Raw genomic sequence first — 21,266 nt, forward strand, 5'->3', positions numbered from 1 at the left:
AAGGAGGTAGGTGATGCTTTCAGGTAGTATGAATTCAAAACATGGTGTAGATGATTTCATAAAAAGAGACATCCCCACAAGGACAACACACTGCCTGATCTACCTTTAGGGATTAGGTTTCCCAACCTGCCCAGCCTATGGAACTGGTTCTGAGGAAGGTGCTGAGGTTGCAACTTATGTGCAGTGCAGGGCAGGCAGGTCACAGGGTCAGATGCACCAGTTCAACATAATGTGGGAAAAAGAGAGGTGCATTGAAAGTGCTTCCAGGAATGACTCTTGAGGTAAGGCAAAGTTGGTCTTATTTTACAAAAGTAAAATGTGATTAATCTTATCCCCTATGTCTGGTAGATCACTGATTCTACGTCCCCTTGAACTAATAAAGGTACGATGAGAACTACTGGTTGGAAGTTGGAATAAGACAAATTGATACTGAATATGAAATGCACATTTTAGCAAATTAATTAATGATTGAAATGATTTATCAAGAGATGTGATGGACTCTTTATTACTGATACCTTAAAGTCAACACTGCTGGACGTTACTCTGAGTGAAAGGCTGTAATGCAACAAGTGTTATGAAATGACTGGTTGAGGTCTTGTAGCCCAAGGTCAGATTTTACAATCTTAGAATGTATTAATCCCTGAAAATTCTTTCCAATTTATTGCAGATGTGCTGACATTGCTGTGTAATATAAATTAAATGCATTAGGTTGATCTTCAAAGGTTTGCTTGGAGTGACCTCAGGAAATTTATGAATATGTATGGAAAGTGAGGTGCCTAAGGCAGGGTTATGAAAAGTTTTGCATTTTGTGTGTACCACCTCCTATATGGGATCTACCTGAGATGAAACAGTTCAGTGAATTGCTGCTCTGGGACTCTACAGATCATGGATGTAGGTGGGCAATGTGAACTGGGGTGAGGGGTTAGCCTGGGAGCAGCGCAAAAAGCCACGGGCTGTCTGTGGGACATGTGTCCCACAGCGTCTGAGATGTGAAGACAACTACTTGAGAGAGCAGGCTTGGAAAGGGCTCGATTCCCACAGGCTATTCCCAGGGTTACGACAGCCCTCGGGGAAGCTCAGAGCCCTGCCGCAGCCCTAAATTTTCTTCTTCTTCTTTTTTTCAATTTTTTTTTTTTTTTTTTTTTTTTTGGTAATCCAAGCGGTGTCAATCTCCCAAAAAACCGCCAATTCTGCGGGGAAAAAAAAACACAACCCTTTTTTTTAATTAAAAAAAAAAGAAAAAAAACCCAACAAACCCACGATTTTTGCTGTAGCGAAACGCCGCGCTCCTGCGTGCCGCAGAGCTGCCGTGGCCCGGGCTGGCTGCGCGTGTGCGTGTGCGGGGTGCCGAGCCCGAGTGGGAGCGTGTGTGCGTGCCGCGTGTGCGCGGGGGAGGGCGGCCGGGAGCGCGGAGCCCGCCCGTGCCGGGCAGCGCTGCCCGCGGCCCCGCGCCTGTGCCGGGCGGGTCGCGCCTGGGGGCACCGCGCCGGCCTGCCCTGCCCGCCCCTGGGCAGCGCCCGCAGCTCGCACTCCCCGCCTTGGCAGCTCCACCTGGACAAGGTGCCCGACCCACAGGCGGCGAACGGTGATGCCGTGAGGGGGAGCTCGGCCCGGCCCCCGCCGCCGCACACTTTGCTCTGCCCCCGGCCGCGCGTCGTGCCCGGCTGCTCTGCCCGCTCCGGAGGAAGGGCGCAGGCGGCACCTGGCGCCCCGGCTCCCGCGGAATGCGGCATTAGCACCCCCGCCCCGGCTCGGCACCCTCCTCCGCCTCCCCGGCTCTAGGGGAGGCTTTTTCCTTTTCGGCGTTTTCTGCCGGAGCATCCCTTTTTTTTTTCCCTCTTCACCCTTTTGGAGGAAGAGGAGGAGGGGGAAGGAAGGAGGTGTTCAATGAGGGCTGCTGGGCTCACCCCCCCGCGCCTGAGAGGTGCTGTCCCTCCCTGAGCGGAGAGGGGGGAGAGCTGCCGGGGAGGCAGAGGCAGGTCCCGCTCCCTTGCTGTGCCGCCGGGGAGAGCGGAGGAGGGTGGTGGGGACCGTGTCTCTGTGTGCGTGGTGGTGGTGGTTATTTATTTATTTATTGCTCCTGGTGGTTGCAGCTGGCAGACCTGGGAAGGAGTAGGCGCCATTGCCAGAAGGATTATTGCCAGGGGAGGGGAGGGGGGGTGGGGGGAAAGAGAGAGGAGACCCCGAGGCTCCCGAGGAAGCGGAGTGAGGCAGATCTTTTCTTCCCGCCTTGGCTTCTACCGCCGGGGGATGCGCCCAGACTGAGAGGGGCTCGGCTCTCTTCCGCCGCTCAGCCCGTTCCCCCACCCTCAGTCCTCCTCCTCCTCCTCCTCCCCATCCAGCAGCATGCATCCCTCTCCGCGGAGACCGGCCGCTGCCACCTCCAACCCTGCCATGCTACTGCTGCTCCTGTGCCTGGGCTGGGCGCCGCCGGGCTGGGGCTGGCCGCGGGGCAGCTCCCGGGGGGCGGCCGGGCTGCCCCCCAACGCCACCACGCCGATCTCCATCATGGGCTTGATGCCGCTCAGCCAGTCCGAGGAGGACCAGAAGAGCAGGATCGGCCGGGGAGTGCTGCCCGCCGTGCAGCTGGCCATGGATCAGATCCGCAACGAGTCCCTGCTCAACCCCTATTTCCTGGACCTGCGGCTCTACGACACGGAGGTAGGGACCGCCGCGGGCCCCGCGCCGCCGGGCGCAGGGGGAGGCGCCGCCGCCCAGTCCCGGGGCGCTGCGGGTACCGGGGCGCAAGGGCAGCGCGGACGCCCGGGCCGGGGCTGCGGCTGCCGGCGGGGCCGTGCGCGCCGCCTCCGAACCGCCTTGCCCGCCCGATCCCGCAGGCTGCCGGCAGATGTGCAGGGACCGGCGGCCGAGGTGGGGGACGTGGAGCCGGCGGGCCCTATCCTGGCCGCCCGGTATTATCAGGAGCGGCTGCCCCGGCCGCTGGGGCTCGCCCCGCCGCCCCAGGAGTGCCCCTGTCCGGGAGTCGCCTGCAGCGCGGGGGTGGGCCCATGACGGGTGCCCGGGCGGAGGGGGTGCACGGCGGTGGCTGGGATCCGCTGCCCTTGGCACGCACGCACACCGGTGGGAGGAAAGCAGCCTCGCCCAGCGAAGCCGCGGCCGCATCCCTGTGCCAGCCGCCACCCGCTCAGCAACAGATGCACGCCGGGCGCTCCGCTCCCCCGCTCCGCCAACGGGCTCACGCTGCCAGCCCGGCTTATCCCATGCGGCGGCGGGACGCGAAGGGCAGCGATCGCAGCCGTAGCTTCAGGAGGCGGCGGGGAGGCTCTCGCAGGGTTTCGCCGAGTTTCCCCTCGTCCCTGCCCTCCGGCTGAGCGCTCGCCCGGGGGTGCGTGGCGGGCGGGCGGCGAAGAGCGGAGGCGCTCGCTTCTCGGGAAGAACTAAATTTGCAGTGCCGGTCCCCGCGGAGCGCCGCCAGCGCGGCGGGATGCCTGCCCCCGTTCCGGAGCGCTGCCGGCAGCCGGCAGGGCTGGGAGAGGGGTTGAGCAAGGAAACACACTCCCTTCACCTGGGAGAGAGAGGCAGGGAGCGAGGCGAGGGCTTTTGTCGAGTTGGTGGCCACTACCACCCGCCTACGACTGCCTTTGATTTTTGTCACAACTTCGGTACCTGTGTGTTGGCGGAGGATGCGCGCGGGTCCGGTACCGGGGCTCCCCTGAAGATGGCAGTCGCTTCTTGTGTAATGCTGGCGGCCGGGGCTCGCTTCCAAGACAACCCCCGGTAAAGCAAGTGACTGCTGAAAATCTTCCCGGCTGTAATTTAAGGAAGCCCCTGTCTGCTCCCCTTCGGTTCTCAGGATCCATGAGGGAACGAGCAGCAATGACAGGCTGTACTGTTTCGTGACAGTGTTTCCGTCCCTGAAATGACTACCGAAGGCCTCTCTTTCCAGGGTGGCTGCTTTTTATTGACATAAATTTGTCATAGTGGGCTTTTTTTTTTTTTTTTTTTTTTTTTTTTTTTTATCTCTGAGTAGAAATGCATGGAGGGCAATACTGCTGAAGATGTCACTTAGCAAGGAGCAGGGTGCTATCCTGTTGTGTTGTGTGAACAAGACTAGATACTGACAGGGAATACAGGCAAGATCAGCCTAGAGTAGCTGCTAGTTTCCTTAACAAAATTAATCTCAGGGAACTCTGCAATTGTAATGAAAAGAATTATGGGGGATTTTCTGAATGGCATTACCTGTCTCATAAAGTGAGATGCATGTTTGGGAAAAAATCACAGTTCTCCTAATCCTGTTTTCATTACATTATTCTATATTAGTTCTTCCCTTGGATAGAATTATTACAAAAATAACATATGCATAGGAATTAGAGAAGCCTAGGCAGGATGTCCCTTCTTTGCACAATAATATCTTAATCAATAACATGCTGCACTTCATTGCAGTCAAAATATTGTGACGTTCTTAGTAGAGATTTTGGGTTCTGAGCTAGGTAGTTATCATTAAAATATTCAGGAAAAAAATTACCCTGTTTGTTCGGGAATGAGCATCAGTTTCTTAAAAATTGCATTTTTACTGTTTTGTACTCCAGGGACATAAGAAATCAGGGTCATGGTGCCAGCTTGCTGTGTTGCTTTGAATGCTTTTAAGCAATTAATAAATGGATGATTATGGAATGCTAAGTCAGATGAAGGTATACGTTTGGAGTACTGTTGGATCATTATTGCATGCTTAATAGTGACAAGTAAATAAGTTAGTGTCCATGAAGTGTGCTGGATTGACTGCACCCGAACAGAATAGACTAATGCCTGGAACAGCCATTAAATACCTAATGGCATCACAAACTTTTTCACTGAGTTCAGACATTACCTTTTTCCTTCGGTGCACTTATGGTAAGCAGGAAGTTAGCTGGCTCATCATACCCACTTGATTCTCAGCCTATTTTCTGAGGCTGCCAATAAATAGATATGCCCGAAGGGCCTGGATCCTTATCATTGCATAATCAGAGACCAGGGAGTAGTTCTCCCTCTCAGGGCTTCACAGGTGGTGCTCGTGACATTGTTGGCTCTTGAAAGAGAGAATGTAGAGCCTTGAACACATGGGATTTTTTAATAGCTTGAGAAATAATTGCAGTGTATTTGTAATGCTTGGGAAATGTATGGCAGTGATTTATTAACTCATGTATTCTCCCTTGTGTCTCTCCAAAATCCCTCATTGTTGCAGTCTGATCTTTGTATTGTAATTTTCCGTAACGCTTTAACTAAGTGCTTGTGAAAAATAACAAAAGTAAACAGACTAGATTTTTAAAAATAATAAATATTATGCATTCAGGTTCATTCTGTCAGGATTGAACTGAACATTCTAGCTGGCTTGATAGTTCTGGTTGTATAAGGAAGTATTATAATGCCTTTGCTTTCTGACCAGCCATCTGAAGAGCTGCAGTGTGCCTTCTAAGGTCAACTGCTGTTTGTCAGCACTTGAACTCGTTAACCTTTGAGGACATGAGCAGCAGCTCTAGTGTTTTTCAAAGCATTTAAATTGAATTAAGCACCTAAGTACAATGTTTCGTTTATGTCTCAGTTGTGATTGTGTGAATTGCATCTTTGTTATGAAATATGCCCACAGGTTACATCACATACAGAAATGAAAAGGTTTCCAGTTTGGGGTATTTTTTGGTCTTTAAATATGCTTGGAGTGTGATCCTGATCCAGTCTATTTTGCTACTTCATGGGCATGTCTCTATCTATTTGGGCATTCCTATGCAGGCTCAGCCAATAAAACAAAGCTCAAACGTAGGCATTTGCAGAACTCTGGTCTAAGTGACTTTCCTTTGTGCTGTTCATTTCAATGAGCGTGGGACTCTCTAGATGAGACTCTTGGGCAAAATTTCATAATTGTGTTATTTTAGAAACTCAAGAATTTATAAAATGATCATCTCTTCAGAGTCTCATCCAAACCCCATTGAAATTAATGGCAGTAATGCACTGATTCCAGCGGCCCTTGGACCAAGTCCTAGAACTTAAGGGTGCTTGATAGTTTATGGCTTCAGATCAACAACCGTGATACAATAGCTCTTTTTTTTTCCGTCCCTGTGATTGTAGCTTTAGCAGGTTGAAAAAGCAAACAAATATTTTACAAAATAATGAAAGAAAAGCCTCTACAAACACTAGATATAGCTCAAGATGCACAATAATCAGGAAAGATGATTTCAGCTTAAGCACACTGACACACATCTGTTGGAGGAAAAAAGCAGAATAACCCTAAAATAAAGCATTTATCATTCTAGTGGACCTTATTACCAATTTCAGCAGTATTTGATTTGTATCAGGCAAAAACTGACCATATAGTAACTGGAAGAAGAGGCATTGTGAAGAAGGCAAAGGAAACTAATGGAAGTTGGATATCTGTCCTTCTACATCTGGACATCTTCCCCCTAATATGTGCTGGATTTTCTGATTTCGTGTAGGAGCAGTGCTGCAAGTGATGCACAGACAGTATGAGCGTGTTTTGAGTCTAGATATGTGTAACCAAGAAAGCACTTGTTTCTGAAGTTCAGAGTCTTGACCAGCTGAAAAAACAATCTTCCTGAAGCAAGTGGATATATTATCACAAAGAGGAAAGTATTTTTATACTGGAGGGATGAGATTATTTAATTTTCTCTAACTACAACAAATACCTTGTGGTAATCATGATATAATCTCATTTTTGTGAAACAATACATTCTAATACTTTTAAATAGTGGGTTGGCATAGGGGGGTGAGCTCTGGAAAATGCACAGGACTCCACAAAATCTGAAGGAAAAAATAAACTTATTGATATTTGATGCATATTTGCCTTTTTCTATTCTGTAACTAAGTAGAAAGTGCCTTTCCTAATCTACCTGACAAGAAATTACAGTCTAGGGATAGTATGGGTAGACTTTGTTTCCTTCTTCTTTTTTAATAAATAAGTGCATATGTTTTCAGTAAAACTCTCACAGCTTAAGAAAGGCTGTGCACCTGTCTGAGTCATTCTTGCCAGCTATTCTAAGTTTTAAAGGACCCTGAACCACCAAATAAAGATGCCTCTTCCAGAAAGTCCAGTCGTGAGTGGTGTCAACAAAATCCACTCATGTCTTGCTCCCTCAAGCGGAAATAAGAGAGCTATTCACTTTTGCTAAGTATGGGGAGAACATTCTGGAAACAGGAGAGCAGGTTTGTGTCACTGGTACAGAATAAGGTGTCTGTCCACTGCAGACACTGTCCACATGGTGGTCCTCAGAGGGACAAACAACTGCTAGTTGTTCTCTGAAAAACTCACCATTACCGTAACAGGACTGAGCAGGGGCCCACCCCCTAAAGCAGTGCATGTGGTGTGTTGGTTAAGCCCTCTGTCTTAGGAGGCATCAATCCAAGTCACTCCAACAGTGCCTGGATTTGCAAGAGGAGGCATGATGTACCAAAGTCAAGTGGGGTCCCTGGGGCTGAGTCCTGTCATGCTTGTGAATGCTCTGAGCACTAAATTGCCTGGAGCCTTTCTTTGATTTCTGTAGTGCTCTCAGTGGGACAGGTAAGGCAGTGTTGTGGTCATCTGAGGATACCAGCTGAGCACACAGGAGATGTCAGGGTCTGAAAGTGAGTCCAGTTTACAGCAGACAGAGCTGGCAGACATTTGTTCTTGTATCATCAGGTGAGCATGTGTCTGGCACGTCTTGAGGTAGTTGGGTAATTTCTTACCTTTAAATACTACCAAGTGCTTGTGCTGTCTGATATTTGCAGAGAGTGAGGCATTAAAATGTACTACGCCACCTGTGTGGTGACAGTCACTGTCTGCTCTGCTGGCGACACTCTGCTTGGAAGGGACACACTTCTTTAAATAGTCAGTGTCCCCTTTGACTTCCGTGTAACATGACTCCCTTTACGACATAACCTCCTTTTGCTTTAGAGTTTTGTAAACTTGGAGGGAATAATCGAAAAGTTAAGTGTTTATGTTAATTCTGTGCTGGCTTCTCCGCTGATGTTAGGATGTGGGTGGGGAGAGGAGAGAAATCATGTATTCACTGCACCCACTCCTCTGGGTGCGGATCCCAGACCTGCAGAATGTATATCCTCTAAATATCTCTGCAAAGAGATTAAAGACAGTTTCTGGCATATGTCTTGCAATTTCTTGTGTAACTTAGCCTATGCATACTGCAAAACTCACTGTTATGGGATCTTTCAATTCAAATGTGAAATACACTCCATTAGCATGGAAAAACTATTTTTTGGAATAAATCTAGGAAGTAGTATCTATTTGCATTTGAAGAAAGAGTAGAAAGACCCTGTCCTCTTATATGGTTATCAGTCAGAGTTAATTGCCCAAGTTCGTGGAAAAGATGGGATGTAATATCCTGGTGATAACTGTGAAGAAAATATTTACAAGGGAAAACAGAGAGGAGAGAGATTTAATGATGGCATTCACAAAGAAAGTTATTGATACTCTGTTTATATTGTTTTAATTATATACATGTAACTGTTTAGAATGATATCATAAATAGCATTGCATGTCAAGGTTGCAAAACATCATCTTGCATTAATAATCTGAGTATGATGATACATGTCCATATCAAGCTTTCAGTTTCATTGTTTTATGGATGCTTCCATGGCATAAGGCAGAAGAATAATGCCTTTGAACAAACTGTAGAGTCTGGGAACCAAACAGGTCTTTCATGAAAAGTCAAGTGGAGACCATTGCTGTGACAGGAAAGGAGATACTTTTCCTTAGGAAGGGTTGATCCATTGCATGCAGAGGTCTGGCTCAAGGAATCAAGTGGTGGAAGTTAACAGACGAAAACCCTCCCATGATTCGTTTGACTTGGATAGTTTTTGGGGCAGCTGGGGTTAGCAGAGATGTATACTGAGATCAGCGAGCACAGCTATGACTCAATCTTGTGGAGATGTCTATTAATACACAGCAGCCCCATATATCCCAGGAAGCCTATTTCAGACTGTGGGATTCCAAACTGAGATGGTACAGCGCACATACGTCATATTTTTTCAAATTTATTTTTGTACTAGGAATCTTGGAACTAAATCACTGACAGAGCCTCAAAGTTTTCAGCAGCCAGATGCACTGTTCCCTGATTTGTGGGTCTAGCTGAGCAAGAAATGAGATTTGCAGTACTTTCGTGGTTCTTGGGCTCCAGCAATAATGGCCCAGCAGCCTGACTTCTTAAGCAAGCTCACTCAGCCACACCATTGCTATGACCTAAAGAAGGTGGCGCCCCTGAGAACAGGTGGAATACATCTTCAGTCACCCTGTGTCTCCCCTTGCCATGCCACTGGACGTTTAGGGGGTGCCTTCTTTGCTAAGCAGGGATTTCTCTATTTACAAAGGCTTTTACTGTGGGTAAGACCTGCTGGATTTGGGGACTGCTTGATACTGCCTGTTGAGTGGAAATGGCATGTACTGAGTGGCAAGCACTTTTTTTATTTCCTTTTTTTCCCCTTGTGATGGAATAGCCATGTAATCTCATTGCTAAGTCAGTGATTGATGCGCAATTTCTATGCCATTAATTTTTCATTATCATCAGCCTTTATTTCTGACAATTTTATCCATTGCATTTTTCAAGCAAGTTTTCTCAAATGTGAAGAGGAAAGCTAACAAAGACAAATATCCACCTTCTGCGTGAAAACTATACTCACAAAGAATGAAGAATATAGGGGCTAATTCAGCAGGATTGTCCAAATTGTTGTTACTGAGGCTTCTGAGAGATGAAGGCCCAGATAATGGACTAATTGCTTTAAAGTGAGCATCACGACTTAGAGTGATAGGATTAGAAAACTTAGGTTTCCTACTATGGCCATGGTACTTTCTTTAAATAATTAATGAGTTCTAAGATCAGAGGACCATTAGGATTATCCACATTTTACAACACAAACCATGTATTTCAGCTGGAGATTTCTGCCCACTCTACTGCAAGCTAGAATATTTCCTTCAGAAAGCCTTTCGATCTTAAGGATCCCCCAAAATCCTTGTCCCTGGACAACTTTTCTCTGTGATTTGCTTGAAATCCCTTTAAAGGTCCATTGTTATTTCCAGCTTAAACTCGTCTGACCCTGCAGCCACTGAAGCTGTGAAAGCAGCAGCTCAATTTTTTTTTACATACACCACCCTCCTTACAATACCCAGCTCAAATTTTTTTTTCATACACCACCTTTCCTACTACACCTTAGCTACAGGCTCAGCTACAGGCTCGTGATGCCACCAGTAAAAGAAGGGGATCAAAGCTTTCTGACTTTTAGGGCTGTCTAGGGGATCCTTCCCTTGTATGAAGCACTCTGATGGATTGGATCCTGATGGAATCAGAAGACTTCTTCACTTTGTCAGATTGTCACAGACTTTATGTGGAAACCTTGCTTCTTTGCAAGCTGGGTCTGCCAGGTTCATGTGCTCTGTCACTGAGTAGATGGTTCTGCAGAACCTGTTTGGAATTCTTGGCTGAACTGATTTTCTTCTTTATCCCCACTTTTTTTGTAAGACCCTTTTTTGCCCAATCCCCATCAGAGGAACATATCTTGTCTGTTTAAATTATTTCCATAATATCTTTTGTTTTATTTATCAAATAATCACCACCACATACCTCTAAAAGAATCTATTTATTGAACTTTTATGTCCTTAAAATAGTTTTGTATTCTGATTTACCATTTACTGAGGGTAGGCCTCAGCTTCTGCTGCAGCTTCGTTGAACTACAGAGTTATGCGAAGATTCATACACACAATAAGTGTCTAAGTAACCATTTTACATCCAAAACCTCCAGGGAGTAGTAAGAGGCCCCTTTTGGGATGCTAATTAACTTCCTTTCCACTGTTTACTGCTCCTCTTTTCACAGGGAATTAAGTGTTTTTCTAGTAAAGAATAAATCTCTTTCTTTACTATCTTTACTCTGTATGAAGGGACCATTTTTGACAGACTAACACTTAGCGTGGTATAAAATACAACACATAACATTTTTCAAGTGTTGCCATTCAGATTTGCACACATGTTTATCTCACCAGCACCATGTAGGTATATTGTCCTGTGTACATACGGTATAGAAATATTAAGCTGTGTGTTTTTGTGGGGGTCTTCCATATAATTTTAAAGTTCTGTGAAAGCACCTTGGGTTTTACTTTCTATTTCCCCCTGTGAGTTTGGCAAGCCAGAATTATTAATAATTTACAGAAGGTTGATCAAGAGAGAAAGCCAACTTCCTCTTTTTTTTCTCTATCCACTTTCTTTCTAAAAATTGGAAGCAGGACAAAATTCCATGATGTCGGTGAGAATCTAATCTGGAGGGATGTGCTAGTGGCAGCAAGACTGAGCGATGCAGCAAAAGAAATCTAAGCTCCAATAGCTCCCTGTATATAAAGTGATACAAAAAGTTTTGCATCTTTAAACTTAGCCAAGCTCCCCTCTGCTCCTCATTTTTTGCTGTGAAGCATGCCAATAGTATCAGCTCCACATAAATTTTTTTGTTTGTTTGTTTTGTTTTGTTTTTTTAAGAGTTTCTAGTTAGGTCCCTGAACAAAAGATTTGCTTTCCAAAAGCACAGAGTGATTTGCATTTTCTGTCAACAACAGTGGGAATTGCTGAATGCTCAGCACTTTAGAAAGCCAGCCCACCTATGAAAATGCAGTGCTTCTATGAGGAGGAGACCTAGAATTGCCACTTTTAATTAAGAACAAAGGCACTCATCGTTACTTGCTTTACAGTTTCAAATTGCCTGGTGGAATAAAATGCTGATTTCACTCAGCCTTTGGGATAGAAATCCTTTCAGGATCGATGGCAGTATTAAATTTATTTTTAAATTAGATTATTGCATCTCAAGGATCTTGTAGTTGAGAAATATGCAAGGTATGGATATTAAAAAAAAAAATAAATGAAAAGTAGTAATTTTTATAATTAACACATATTTGAAAACGGTGTGTTTGACCTTGGCAAAAATAACAGCTTGTATGAAGTAAAGGAGTGACATAGTGGGAGTGTTATGTCCCTAGGGCCGTGTTACTCAAGGCAGGTCCATGGCTGGCATGATTATGTCGCTGGTGGGTATCAGGTGTTACCTCAATTTCACCAGAAGCCCTTACTGTAGTTACAGCAGCAAACATGTTTTTTTACAGATTTAACAAAGGTTATTTAGTTAAAAGAGAATAGTTTACAGAAAGGTAGAAAGTGTATTTTCCTTAACTGCTCAAAAGTTTGGTATTATTAGAAATCACTTTTTCATCCACTATGGGACAAGTTACAGATTAAGCCACCTCTGAACATTAAGCTAGATAGAATGAATTGCTGATTTTGTTTTTTTTCCCCTCATCATTTTATGCGTTCTTGTGTCTTTCTTCTCAATCTTTGCAGTTTGTCATCTTTGTTCTCCAAGTGCTGCCACTAGAATTTCATCTATTACTTCAGGAGTTGTCTCACCGTTGCTGTATATTGTAGTAATTTTATCTCTTTTTTCCAAGCCTTCTGTTCAGAATGGAGCAAATTAATTTGATTTTTGTGTTGCACTACTGGGAAAGAGGAAAAGGAGGCAGAGAAATTTTTCAGCCTACACACAAGGAGTGAGACACTAGTGTTTGAGGCAAAACTAAATTTTCATTTGCTCTCTCAAAGTGAAATTCTCTAGATACAAGCAAATCTGGATAGCAACTACTTCAAAAGCTGGGACGTGTTACAGCAGACAGTAGTATCTCAATAGTGAAGCTGCTCTTGGCAGTAGGTAGAGGCTTGGTCAGAACAGGAGTTGCCATGCACAATAAATGTGTTGGTTTCAAATGCATTACCAAGGTTTCTTAGGATATATGAGTGCTCTGTACTCTAATTACACTGAGTGATTAAGCAACAAGAGCAGAGACACGTGGGACAAGAAAGGGTGAATGATAACCTGCTTTGAAAAAAACTTACATGTGAGGCTCGGATTAGAACATCCTATAAATGTTAATGGGTGTTACTCGAGGGGGAGGAAGCTGTGTGTGGGAGGCATGAGGTGACATATAGCTTAAATATATAGCCAGCCTTTAACATAGTTAATACAGTCTATAATCAAGCTTTTACATGAACTAATAACTGTTTAAGTGATTTACAGTTCAGAAATACTGATCAGGGGATTGAGAACTGAATTTTAAATGATATAAAATTAGAGGATAATGTGGCAAAGAGGACAACATTGAAAAGATTTCTCCTTTTGCCTTTGGAAAGTACTGGCTATGGACAACATATTTATGCCAGGTGTTTGGGGTTTTTTCTATTTTTAAGTTCTCAGGGATTGTGCTTCTATGAGGGAGCACAATTTCCTCCTACAGTTTCCCTTTCTGAATATTACTCAGTTTGTGTGGAACTCACAAAGGAGATGCCAACAGTGAGTCATCTGGTCACCAGCTCTGTCCTAAGTTTTTCAGCTAAATCTTGCAAAAGTTACTTTAATGTACTCAACAGCAGTGACTGACCGTTGGTAAAACTCCCCAAAACTGTGGAAGGCAGTGTCTAAAGTCAAATGGCCTTCTTTTTCTGACATTGAAATCGAGTTTCAAAATTAGTGCTATTTCAAGAGCTTCACATTTGACAAGCGGAGGTAATATGCAGTGAGTTGATTTATCATCTTAAAATTTCACCATTGTTGTATTTTAGTAGTAAATTTTGAGGGCGTTGGGCAAACTCACTTGAAAGACTCTATCTTCAAATGTGCAACAGAGGCTTAGTTATATGCTTTTGTAGGTATTAAGCCTCAGGAGGTGCTATTCTGAAAATGAAGATGATACCTATATGATCAATCATGAGTGTGGCATATATAGATATTTTATTAATAAAAATGAAAACACACATGCTTGTTTTGACGCAAGTTTTACAGGATTAGTCAGTAATAAAAATACTATATAGGAAACAATTGTCTGGTTAGATAGTTGAGTGTTTCTGTCAGGAAGCACGATTTTCAGGACAGGAGGCTGCTGTAGTTCATAATCTTGTTTGCTCCTTTGCCAGGCATGAGTTAAATGCAGCCATGCTGAAGGCACACAGAAGTAGCACCTGAAGAGAAAAAGACTGGTCGAGGTTGAAACTGGTCATGGATCTATAGAATAAGGTGTGTCTTCATGGATCTATAGAACAAGGTCCCTTAAATGTGTGTCCATCCCTATGGTGGTGAAAATTATTTCATGGCCTCTGATTTGCTCTCTCACGAAGTTAAATGCACTGGGTAAGCAACAGGGGCTCAGTGAGGTGTGGTGGCAGATTTGGATCTTTTTGAATGCTGAAGAGGGTAGTGGATAGTCAAACCACATTTTCTTTTGTTACCTACCTGTGAGCCAAAGCTATGACTCAGTGGAGTCCCATGTTCTCACTTAGCTGGTGAGAAGATTTGGGCATACGAGGAAGAGGAGTTCAGAACACCTTAACTGCTGAGGTTTGGCAGCATGAATGCCTGCTTTCCTCGCCTCTTCATTAGTGTAGTCAATGCTGAAATAATGCTGATAAGGAAGGCTGGTCCAAGGACTATTTGACAACAAAATCCAATTTAAGCCTCTAAGAAAGGTATTAAATGGGATTTAAGCAACATCTTGGCCTAAACTGGCCCTCTGCTCTGGGAGGAATTTCATCTTAAGTTAAAAAAAAGTTTTAAAAATGTGTTTTCAGTAATCACATTATAGAATCATGAGGCTTAGGAATGGAAAATACCTATTAAGTCATTGTGTTAAATTGTTGCTATGCAGACTGTGCTGTGAGAGTGTGCTTCCTACTAAGTGTTGTGCCCAGACAATGTGTTAAATTTCTTGGTCTAGGAAGTATCCATTATAAATTTTGATCTTACTGCATTTGATTTGGCCATAGCCTTGTACAGGAAGAAAACCAGTATCTCCATCCCCACATGAAGGGCTCCACACAGCCTTGCTGCTTTCTGACTATGGGCAATGGTGACGAAAAAAAGCAAAGGTTGTGCAAGGTTTTTTCTCCATCCTAAGCAAGGCTATTTCTGTTTCACCTTGTGTTTGTTTATATGAATGCATTGGGCTCTTTTCTTGTCCATCCAGTTGCACAGGTGTGTTGGCAGAAGGGTCGCTGTGGACAGTTAGTGATTAATTGAGCATATCACCTGCTTGGAGCTATTTGCTGGGCCCAAGGCAGACATTTTTTGATTATTTATACATTATTATTTTGCTCCTTTTAATTTTATTTATCTATTTACTTCCATGCCCTCATGTCATGTGACATATATATCTTAATTATAAATTAGAATGTTTATAACTAGAATTTATGTGGAGATTTTCTGTAAAAATGTCTTAGTTGCATGTCAGTTTCAGAATAATTTGTTGACCTGGAATGCTGTGTTTTTAAAATTAAAATTAGACAAGCTAACCTGACTTTCTGCAGCAAAGTAATGCTTTTGTTTTTTTTTAAATGTCAGCCATTCATAAAATAAATCGCCAAACTCTGAACATATAATTTCAAATTTGATTTATACCAAATTAACCTTCTGCTTATGAGCCCTTCCATTTGTTTTCCTTTCAGATTATTGAGTCATGAAAACCTTTGAGGTTTTGGGTTTCCATCCCAGCTTGGCACAGGGAATTCTTTTGAAACCTTGAATTACCACAAGGTGGTGAAGCAATTTGCTTTCCACCTGCATGTATAATGAGACTTGCTGAAAATCAGAGCTTTTTTCTACTTGGAGAAGTAAGCATCTCCCAGATTTCCTTCCTCTCTGTGCCACTAGGCTTGGCCCTTATGTTTTCTTCCCTTGCCTGTGACAGCATTCCAGTAGGTGTGGGATGTGGTTGGGGAGAGCTGGCTGCTTGGATGGAGAAGTGGGGTCACTCCAGAGAACAGTGGCACTGTTACTGTGACAGGAGCAGGGAAGTTGCTGCTTGTCTGAGGGATGAGCAGCAGAGATGCAGGTTCTCCTATGGTGTGGTGATCCTGTGTATAATCCCTTCTCACCCTGCTGAGTTTTGATTAGCAGCAGGGAAGATTTTCTCCAGCATTACTATTTTCTCTGCATTTCAGCGTGTGCAGCATCCGTTCCGTTTCGTAGCCTGGTGTATTGCTTGGAGAACTGCAAATAGTGTGTTGAAATTACTTAGCTAGCTACAACAATATGTGAAATGCCTGTCAAAAGCTATGTGCCTGTAGATGGGAGGAGCAGGCCTGAATGCTAAATTTTCTCACAACTACCACTGATTTTAAGGAAAGCATGGAGTTTCTAACAAAAAGCAGAACCAGGAAGAGGATGTACAGCTTTGAACTGATGCAGCTTTTGCACTAGAGGTATATAAAATATTATTGATATGCAAGACTTCACATTCTCTGTTTGATGTGTATGAATCCAATAGAAAAATGTGTTTGTGAAAGATAAAACAAACTAAAGCAATCTTCTGACTCAATGGCACGCAGGTTGCTGTTTGCCACTTTGGTCAACCCCTAGAATATCTATTTTCAAAGGAATCATATGAGTTTGTGTATTGATTTGTCACCTATGGTTGAATATTTCTCCTACAGAATGTTTAAAATGACACATGTTTAAAATTAGACTTGGCAGAGCAATTTGCCTAGAGATTATTCTTGTGAAGTATTGATTCACAGTGCTGCTGTGAGCTGGATTACTGTCCAAATTGGAAAAGCCAGTCGTAGAGAGGTCTTTATCCTTTAATAACAATTAGCTGCTTTCTTAGAGGCACATAGCTGACTGGAGCAAGGAAAGGCACAAAATGTCGGGCAGCCAGCGTATCTGAGGCCTTCTCTTCAGGGGATGTGGGCTGCTGGGCAAGAGAAAGAAAAAGAAGAAAAGCACCAAAAAAGATGGTTTTCTGGAGCTGGAAACTGGACACTCTGATGCTGTTTGTGTTACTAATAATCAGGCGCTCTGAGGAGCTGAATCGGACTCGCCTCTCTCTTCTCGGGCTTTTACCCAACAGCTGCCTCATTAGTCAGAAAAACCTAACAGCAGATGTGCTGCCCGCGGTCCATTTAGCCTTGAAACATCTATACAAGCATAGATGGATGCTGAAGAACTATGAACTCCAGATATCATTCCATGACACGCAGGTAAATGGGTGTAGGAGTAGAGCTGTGCGGTGTTTGAGCCTCCTCTGTGAGCACACCTCAGAATGCTTGTGACAAACCCTTCCTGGCAAACCTTGCTGTGCTGAAATAGAGTAAATGTGGCTGCCCAACAATGTTTGGGCTCTTGGGTGGATGCCTGACTGTGATGTGGATCTTTCAATACAATTGTGTCCTACTAGTGCTAGAAGCAGGAAAAAGCAGTGTATGAATTGGGGTTGGCAAACACCTACTGCTCTTGAGGATTGTTTGAGGTATCCAGAAAGTGATTCCCAAATCCATGGCTTGCCGAGACACTTCATTCTTCTGCACTGTCTTCTGCATCTTGCTCTTTCAGCTTTCCACAGAGACAACTTTATAGATCACTGTCTTTCACTCCCTGATTCTGCATGAGCAGGAGAGCAGCCTGTGCTGTGCTGTCAGAGCAGGGTGGTCGTGTAGAGCTTTGCTTGCCAGTTTAAGGAAAAAATTAAAGGCTGATATGAGAGATGAAGGTTCTGAGAAGCTGGATATACTGAGATGATATCTGTATTTGAAATGATTTCAAGTTCAAGAGAAGAAGCTTCTAGAATTGTGATATCTCTTCATCTTCTGTACAGAAATTAAGGCAGTCTGTTTCTAAAACTTGTCTTCTAGTCTGGCCAGAAGAATTGTGACAAAATTAAGAGGAGGAGCTCACATATCAGGGGGATCTGGGATGTAAACATATTCTTAAGGAGATTGTCCCTGATATGAATTTCTGTTTCCCATATCAGAAGCATGTGGTGGGGCAGATGCCCTCAGATTCATACACACTTACGGACTGCTTAATATTTTGAAGTTGCAAAAAAGTGTGTCTCACCATGTTTGCTTATATCTATAAATCTCTAAATGTGGAATGTACTGTTATGATGAAGTTATTAAAATCTGACATTATTACACCAATAATAGTTGTGTTGCGTTATATAATGGGAAGAAGATATTATATGTCTTCTTTTGAAACTCTAAAAAATTAGCCAAGGGAGAAATTAGAATGCAATTTGAATAGTGCATTTGGTTTATAAGCACTTATGTATAATTTTTGAAGTACTTAACAAATAACAAACATGATCCCTTATGCTATAAAATTACTTGAGGATTGCCTCCATGTTTAATAATGGAACACAAATGCATCAACTGCATGTTCTCATTAAGCAACTGCCTATCTTGTAAGTTACTTTGGATTCAATTCACTGTTTAATTAGTTTGTCTGTATGTTCTTATTGGAAATGTAATTTTAGATATGCAGTCCTGAAAAAGTGTATTTCTTAGTTTCTCCTTTAATAAGAGTAACATTTCGGTTAGATTTCAGCTTAAATAAGTGGAAAGTATGGATGTGAGTTTAGGTGGACAGCAATTTAAACCTACTTTTGTTTGCTCCGATTCAGTGTTTCGGCTGGGCTACGGGCAGTTTTGTGGAGGAGGATGTTTATTTGCTAATTGCTCCAGTTCTAGGAGCAACTCCAAAACATTTTTCCCCACATAAATATTCAGTGGATTTGAATTGCAGAACTCCAGCTCTGTTGCACTGCCCTCTCGATTGGAATTAAAATATTGAAGTAATTTATAATTATATTTTTAAAATAATCCCTGGCAAAAGACATGTCATGGTAATTTAAAAGGGATTAACAGAATGCGGATCTTTAAAATTCCTGATTTTTCTTCTTGGTTCTGAGGATAGAGTACACACTCTTGCGTTCTATGTCCTGATTATAGACATGCTGCAAAGGTCCTTGTGTTTAATTGTTTCTCAGGGACAGTATGAATGCAAGGGAACTGATTCTGTATTTTTAATGCCATGAGCCTTGACTTGCCATATGTGGCCTTTGGATTAGCTTCCTTTCAAGCAGAAAATACGGATACTTGGCTTTTTGGATGCAAGATCTGCCATGAGGGGGACAGATAATTGTGTTTTGGGCGTCCTTCACTAGGAAGAGAGAAAAGTTACCTCTAAAAGTGTTGTAACCCACTACCCAAGATGTATTGAGAATGATATGTCCCTTGACTCCTGTGACCCCTCTAATACCTATGGACTGACCCTATCTCCTCTGCTTTACCCTATTGGCAGGATGTCAACTCCCCCTCCCCTTCCTGACCCTAGAAAAGATCCTTGTCCTTGAAAAACTCTCTCTGAAAACCACAAAAAAATAAACCACAGAACCCCCTAAGAGAAAAGAGCCTCTTTGTATCTTTTATCCTGTTCATGCCGCTCAAGTCCCAGGCTTACCCTACTAGAGTTACTAGGGTGCGGAGTGAGCCTCAGACAATAGTAATATAAAAGTACTTGTTGTTTTTGCTGAAATTAAAAAAATGGAAACAAATCATGACTCAATATATGATCATGCACAGGGCTTGAAAACAGTGTTGTAGCTTCATTCATGAGCAAAGGGAGGAGAGCTGTGCTCTGTCATGAGCCCCTGGTGTTTTGAACCCCCGCTGCTGCCCAGGACAGAGCACTGGCCTGCCCAAGATAGGATGTTTTGTCCAGGGTGTTCAGTCTTTGGCTTTGCTACTGTTTTATTTCAACTAATTAAGTTGTCACTACTCCAGAACGTGAGTGGCAATCAAGAAGCAAGGGGAGGATTCTTGCATGAGCTGTCTGAATTCTTTGTATTAAATGAAGCTGTTTCAATCAGAAGCCTTTGGGAAACTCTTCAGCAGAGCACTTTATAACCTGGTAGCTTTGGCACTGAGCTGAGAATGGAATGCTCTCTTTGACTGATGTCTCTCAGGTGTCCCGTGATTAAATGTGCATTTCCTAATTACTGTGTTGTCAATTCCTTTTGAGTGGGACTTCCTTGGAAACTCGTGATGCAACAATTTCACATAAAAACAAAGCAAAATCTCCCAAAATAAAACAAAAAATTATAAAAAAAACAAAACCAAACAAACAAAAAACCCCAAAACCCAAAAAACCCTACAACCCAAAACAAAACAAAAAAAACACCCCAAAAACAAACAAATAAAAACTTAGATATTCACTAACAACGAAAATTAAGCAAATGATCTTGTAGTTCAGTAAATGGCTGCTTATCAATTGAATGGCACATCTATGTCTGCAATGCTTATTTATTTATACCAGAAGGACAGTGTTAACAGGACTGATTTATCTCTCTATTCCAGCCAGCCCAAGCAGTGGCAGCTGGGGAGATGTGTTTCCCTTCCTCTAACTGAAGGAGGGCTGAACCTGGGTCATGTGGAGACCTCAAACCCTTGAAATGTTGGATAAAGGACGTGGAAAGGCAGAAAAGCTGCCTTCTGCAGATCTGTGAATTCAGCCATGGAGCAGCTTTTAGTGCAGCAGGGGAAATTATGCCCTTGAGATTTTCACCCATGGGGGTGGGCAGCCAGGTATAATTGAGCTGTCTGAGTATCACTTTATTTCTGTCTTTCACCGTATGGCTGACATCTGGAGTCTCTCCTTCTACTCTGTCCTCAGGGTGATCAGCCTGGTGGATTCTTACGGGCTTAAGCAAGTCTAAAAATAGTTTTACTGTTGTGTAAAGAACAATATGTTGGTTCTTCAAAGTTATTTTTCTATTCTTACCTAGTTTTCTGAGTTAGTAGCTGGTTAAAGGGATGTGAAGCCAGGGCTTTATTAGCAATGGTGTTAACGAGAAACGTTTATGTGCTGTAATTAGGGCATGGCCTGAGCTAACAAATATTCTTTAGCTTTGGTATTTTCTGAGTAGTGCTGATTTGCACTCAGATTGGCTGAGTCTATCCTAATGTGTATCATTTCTGACAGGAATGCTACAACATATCCCAGTATGACTTAAAAGCTGGTTGTCTTTTCTTTGTTATTAAAGGGATTCCTTTGTAATGGAATGACACAATAACATGATAGCTATGTGTCAGCTCATTTAAAGGCATATATTTTTGTTCTTATTAAACAAACACAGCCCCCCAGCCCCTCTAAAACCCAGCAGTGGAACAGTCACTGAAAGTGACATTGATAAGCAAATTATTTCTAAAGTGAAAATTCCAAGGCATGCTGGTAATCCTACCCAAATAAGAAAAAAATTCTGCTTCAGGCTTAAGATGTGATGAACTGAAGCATTGCATTGTTTTTGGGTTGTACATGTACATTAATTTCTTAAAAGCATAGACATTTTGAAATGACATTAGGATACATTGCCAGTATTACTCTGTAAATAAGACAGAACAGCTACTGGTTTTCATGTGTGCAACTCACTGCAAATGATGTGTAACTCCACCTTGCACATTCCTACATTCTGG

General features: G+C 43.3%; 1 protein-coding gene across 1 annotated transcript in view; it reads left to right on the forward strand.

Moving 5' to 3' along the window:
- Positions 1-1,538: 1,538 nt before the first annotated feature.
- The window catches only part of GABBR2 (gamma-aminobutyric acid type B receptor subunit 2), a 476,329-nt gene continuing 456,601 nt past the window's right edge, over positions 1,539-21,266 (forward strand). Inside the window, exon 1 of the mRNA XM_033069711.2 lies at positions 1,539-2,661. Coding sequence (XP_032925602.1) covers positions 2,347-2,661 — 315 coding nt within the window. The 5' untranslated portion in view covers positions 1,539-2,346. The remainder of the gene's footprint in view (positions 2,662-21,266) is intronic.

Source organism: Catharus ustulatus, chromosome 1 (genome assembly GCF_009819885.2).
Source record: "Catharus ustulatus isolate bCatUst1 chromosome 1, bCatUst1.pri.v2, whole genome shotgun sequence".
NCBI lineage: Eukaryota > Metazoa > Chordata > Aves > Passeriformes > Turdidae > Catharus > Catharus ustulatus.